A 5,786-nucleotide genomic window follows, 5' to 3' on the forward strand; every position below is an offset into this window, starting at 1 on the left:
CCGAAGCCCTGGCTTTCTTCTCTACATCAGACCAACCTGCAGAAAATGAACAAATAGACACGGAGTCTTCTACCTGCCCTTTGTGAAAGTACAGGCATCTGATGTGAGACTCCTTGGAATGGAACTGATGGCTCAGCCCGGAAAATGGTGAAATACCAGGAGCTATCATATTTTCAGACCTTTCTCTGAATGCTCTGGAAATCAGAACAAGTCCTTCACTTGCTTACTTTCTGGGCTAGTGTTTTTCAAAAAAGGGCAATTTTTCCTCCCAGGGCATATTTGGTGATGTCTGGAGACATTTTTGGTTGTCACAACTCTTGGGGGAGGGGGTGTACTACTGGCATCTAGTGGGTAAAGGCCACAGATGGTGCTAAACATCCTAAAACACACAGGACATAATCCACTCTCCCTGCAAAGAAAGAATTATGTATTCCAAAATGCAAAATGTCAGTAGTGCTGGGGTTGAGGGATCCTACTCTTGGCAAAACTGGATGGATGGATGGCTTAGCAAACCTGCTGCTGGGCTCAGAAGGCCACCTAGAAAAGCACAGCCAGCTTCCTTTCCAACCACCTCTTGACATGCCATTGTCTGAACTGCTTGGGTAAAGTGCTTCAGATTACGTGGCAATCAGAAAAACAAATATAATAAACAAGATACATCAATAAGTAGAAACTATATGAGCACTGTTGTATATCATTAAGACTATAATCCTTTATGGGGGGAATAAAAGTTGGAGTACTTACAGCCAGGTTAGCTGATGTAAGTCTTCGAATACTCCAGGTCTGAGAGTTGTAATGCAGTTGTGGTTGAGATATCTACAAATAGCATGGGTAAGTCAATTAGGCAAACTCACTCAACGCCCCATTTCAGTGATGGTAATTAGCATATGAGCCATGGTGATGATTATGAAGTATGGGTATCTGCTCCCGAAAGCACTCTGCTGGATGAGCAGAGGGAAATCAAGGAATGACAGGAGGCACAGGTGTGCAACACCAAGGCCAGGGCAAGGAAAGTGGCAAAAATAATGTTTTGGATATTACCTTATATTAGAGTATACAAGCACAATAACTAAATACATGGGGCAATTTTTGCTTTTTTCCTTTTTTGTCACCTCCTTAGTAGACTACCATTTTAGAAAAGTATATAGTAAGTTAGCAAAGGTTAGAAAAAATATAAAATGGTGACCCAAGTGAGAGAAGACAAAGTGAAGGAGAACCTTTATATGTCTTCTGGTAAAAGTGGGGATCTTTGAAGAATTCTTTCAGTGTAATGACTAACTCAAGTGCTTTATGATAACCTATTTCTCCCAGCTCTCTACCAACTCAAGCCTGGAAAAAGTACCAACCTACCCTTTTGGTCTTTACTTAAAATTATACCCGTATATAAGAAGTTACTCACAATATTTGCAGGTTATATAGTCCAAAAAATGCTTTCCTGGATATGTGTCTAATGCAATTATGCTGAAGAAATCTGGTAGGAATAAGATAAAAAGTGATTATGGCTATGGACTTTGTTAGGTTTGCTGCATGTGCTTGTCAATTTCTTCAGCTGAAGATAATTTGTGAAACTGGTTTACAAAGTACAAGGTCCTAATCTCATGTTGGGGGTAGAGGCACTGTCAGTGAGAGATGGCTATGAACCTAGCCAACAAATGCTGTCCCCACCCGACAGTGCCTGTGCGATGGGATTCGGGCATCTCTGACTCGTACCACTGAACCCAGTGAGATGTGTCTGGGGAGGGATCTTGTCCTGTTTCTGCAAACTGGAACTCTGGTGGCTGTCTTATTCTGACGGGCATGGGTTGCTGGCCATGTGAGACTAGCCAGCCTCTCAAGCAAGCTTTCTTACTCAGTCAGCACAGAGATGCTCCTTTAACTTCTCATTTCTCTTCATTCTATTCCCCTGAGCAAAAGAGGGGGCAAGTTTTATGTTTTCTATTTCAAGATGCAAACTAAGAAGCACAAAGCAAGTCAGTGAGGAGCTCAGGGTTCCAAAGGGCACCAGTAGTTGAACCGAGGCTGGCACACCAACTTCATCTCACAGGATCATGCTCTATTCAACCTCTGAAGCAACTTAACAATACAGTATTGATTCAATAATAGCACTCCCGGGAGTCTCTAAGTAAATCATTTCCATTTCCTGACCTGATTATACAGTGGGAGCTTAGCCCTGAATTTCTAGTCTCTAAAGGCTGTCAGGTGCAGGAAATAGTAATAATAGTAACTAATTACTACGTAGTCTTTAAATGGCTTCCATTTCTCTTATTTTGATTTGAATCGATTTCTAAAATATTATACAACTGTCTTAATTGTTATGATACCTTACTGCAAAACTATTGGTAAAACATGGGCCGATTTGGCATCTGGCTGTACTTTGATTTTGTTATACCACAATTATTCCCTAGCAGAGCTTCCCCGCATTTGCCTTTGGGTCACAAATATATTAGAGGAATGCCAGGCCATTGATGCCCTCAGACCTCAAGGTACCAGATAAAACCAAGATTGGCTTACGGTTATCAGCAAAACCATTTCTTTATCCCAGGTGATGTACAAATATTGTCATTTCTCTGTGTACCAGCACGTGGAAAGTGTTGGTGCTACAGAGCACATACATTACATCCACAGGGATACAGAAAGCGTCAATTTCAATCATGCAAAGTAAACTTGAAACCCAGTGTGACCTTGTGTCCCTCCCCTCTACACCATGTCTGTGGGGAGATGCTTCACAATGCAGCATAAATTCTTTTGGTTTGAGTTTCTGATACGAATAGGATGAACCCGCACAGGTCAATATTGGCTTTAGCATTTTCAGAGGGCTTGGACTGATGAAATGAAAGTTAATATGGTAAATTATGTCATGATAGCAAATGAAAATAGAAAAGATATAATACTCCAATGAAGGTGCATTGAACTTCCTCTTGAATATAAAATCACTCCCTAGCTAGTGCCATTTACTTTTTATTCAAGATGATTAATTCAAAAGTGCAATGCACATTTTACCTATATGTTGGCACATCCCGAAGAAGTGGTGCAGTTGCAAATTGTGAATTTGACCTCGTGCTTTTGTTTTATATGTGAAAAGAAAGAAAGAGTAAAACTAGCAATCTGCACATCTCATCTGATGTGTACAGCCTATCTCCCTTCACTGACAGCAATTGACTCAAACTCCTGAAATAATGCAAAGACTCTAGTCTTCTATCTGGTCACCTGGCTGCCACCTCCCAAGTCCCATGTTTGAGATGTAGGCTGCTGAACTTAAACTCCTTGCTCTGGTGTCTGCTTTCTTCTTTGCAGAATAGTAGCTTGGAGAACATGATGGAAAAATTGGAACCATGACAATTTGGCAGGTGGTGTCCTCTTTTTATTCAGAGCTGAGATGAGTCCATTTAATATACTTTACACTGAATGGCTTTTCTAAGAATAACTTACTGGTTCATGAATTCCTGCTGTTTCAGCTGTCAGGACTTTTCAAGCAGAAACACCAGGAATTTATGTACCTGAAACCAAGGCAAATAAATGCTGTGATGGCATGCATGTTCATAGGCTAATTTTTAATGGGACATTTTGTATTCAAGAGCCAGGCAAACCCCTTGAATTACACTTTGGTGCCAGTGATTGCCCTGAACAAGAATCCAGTTTAAGAAGGAATGCCTAATTTATATAAACTTTATGTTACAGTGAGGAGGAGAACTGCTGTTGGTTTCCATGGCAGCTGTGATAAAGTATTACAGCCAATCCTGTAAATCGTATTTCATTTCTCTGAAAGGTCATCTGAAACTGCTTTCCCCCCACCCCGACTTCAGAAAGGCCTGACATTTTAAAAAAGATTATTAAAATGACTACATTGTTCAATAGTAAAAGCATTCAGATCAGTTGAACAGCATTTATTTATCTGGCAATTAAAATTTAATTTTGATTTAGGAATTTGTTTTTCCAGATGCCTAAATGACCTCAACTCCACTGTAAATATTTACAGTATTCCAGATTGGAGACTCACTTGACCTTAAATTTGGTGATCTCTTAGGATATATCCCAATACAACTTAAAAATGCAGATTAAGTTTATTAGCTCAGTACAGTCTAAAACACATATTTGTGCATGTCTTTTGCCTCCTCAAACAGAATAAAATCCAGATTCCTTAGCTGACATTCAAGGTCTCTACAAGCATGATTCAATAACCTCTCTGGCATATGCTCCATCATCTGCTATGGGAATTATTTTCCTTTAGACAAAGTGCCATATTCACTCTCTTCCCCACATCTTTTAAGTGTTTCTGCTTATGTTTCTTTGTTCTCCCTGCTGAAGATGCTCCTCACATTATCTTTAGTCCTGTGCACTAGTCCTACCCATTGTTCATTCCACAAATACTAACTGACCCTCACTGGGTCCTTACCATAAGTGCTACAACATATGCTACAATGGAGGGGGTGGTCCATGGTGCTATGAGAGGACCAGGAGGACCATTCAGCTCAGAAGGTGGGTGTGGTGGTCAGTGAGTTGTTCCTTCAAAATTTAAGGATGAAAGTGAGGGTTTCATGAAAATGGAATCATGGTTGACCCAAGTTAAATTAAAAAATTAAACTGTAAAGAACACTGTGTGCAATAAAAATGTATTTCTAGTATTTCTAGTTATATTGTAGAAGCAACAAAATGTTAAAGAAAAGTCCAAACTTGCCTCCTGGGACCTGTTTCATAATGTTGTGAGATAATATAAAAGAAACAACTGCTTATTTCTTAACTCCTGCTTTGTTCCTGACTTCTCAAAGAAGATGGTCTCAGGACTGGAACAAACTGAAGGGCTATAAGCTGGGGCCAGTGAAAGCCTAAGATGGTAGAACATGTTAATCAAAACGATTAAAGCCTTCTGATTTGGACAATTTCTCCCAGAAATTGAGAAACACCAAAAATGAGAAAATCAAATCATAATCAATTACTGAGGAATCTGGAGAAAGAATGAATAGCTAAATAAAAAATAAAGATGGCAAATGTGGTTTTGATTTTTCAGAAAGGGAGAAAGTAGGTTATACAAGCTAAAGGTAGAGGAGCTCAATGCTGGTTCTGGTAAGATCACAGAACAAACTATTATGATGCTGCTTGTGAATACCTCAAAGAGAAAGCAGAAGACTGACTAGGTGTGTCCTGATCATCCCATGCGGTGAATCTGAGAATGACGGGGAGCTTTAGGAATACCTTGGGCAGTAGAAATGTGGACAAAATTTATTAGCATATTGTTTGAAGATTCCATTCCCCCAGTGCCTCCTAATCTCCTTTCTGGTTTAATTTTCTCCAGAGCCCTAGTCATCCTCTAAAAATTTTGTATTTTAATTTTGTTTATTGACTATCTTCCTCCACTGGAATTTAAGCTCCACAAGGAGAGAGATTTTCACATATGTTGTTTATTGCTGTATCCTTGGTGCCTGGCACTTTGCAAGTATCCATCAATAGGTGTTGAAAGAATGAATGAACACGTGGCTTCTACTCTGCTGCTTCTGCTACTAAGAGTTCTGGTTGCTGCCCTTCTCTTTTCTTCCTTCCCCTGACAGCCTTTCTTGGGATGGTTTGGTTTTTGCCACGTTGGTTATTTATTCACATATGTTGTTTATTGCTGTATCCTTGGTGCCTGGCACTTTGCAAGTATCCATCAATAGGTGTTGAAAGAATGAATGAACATGTGGCTTCTACTCTGCTGCTTCTGCTACTAAGAGTTCTGGTTGCTGCCCTTCTGTTTTCTTCCTTCCCCTGACAGCCTTTCTTGGGATGGTTTGGTTTTTGCCACGTTGGTTATT

At 39.9% G+C, this 5,786-nt stretch overlaps 1 protein-coding gene across 2 annotated transcripts in view; it reads right to left on the reverse strand.

The window, feature by feature from the left end:
- RXFP2 (relaxin/insulin-like family peptide receptor 2) overlaps window positions 1-5,786 on the reverse strand; it is a 65,870-nt gene that overhangs the window by 27,818 nt on the left and 32,266 nt on the right. For both annotated transcript variants that reach the window (XM_008585787.1, XM_008585786.1), the window contains exons 6-7: window positions 1,400-1,471; window positions 745-816 (exon numbers count right to left, since the gene is read on the reverse strand). In XM_008585787.1, coding sequence (XP_008584009.1) covers window positions 745-816; window positions 1,400-1,471 — 144 coding nt within the window. The remainder of the gene's footprint in view (window positions 1-744; window positions 817-1,399; window positions 1,472-5,786) is intronic.

The sequence above is a fragment of the Galeopterus variegatus genome, unplaced genomic scaffold (genome assembly GCF_000696425.1).
Source record: "Galeopterus variegatus unplaced genomic scaffold, G_variegatus-3.0.2 Scaffold3712, whole genome shotgun sequence".
Taxonomy (NCBI): domain Eukaryota; kingdom Metazoa; phylum Chordata; class Mammalia; order Dermoptera; family Cynocephalidae; genus Galeopterus; species Galeopterus variegatus.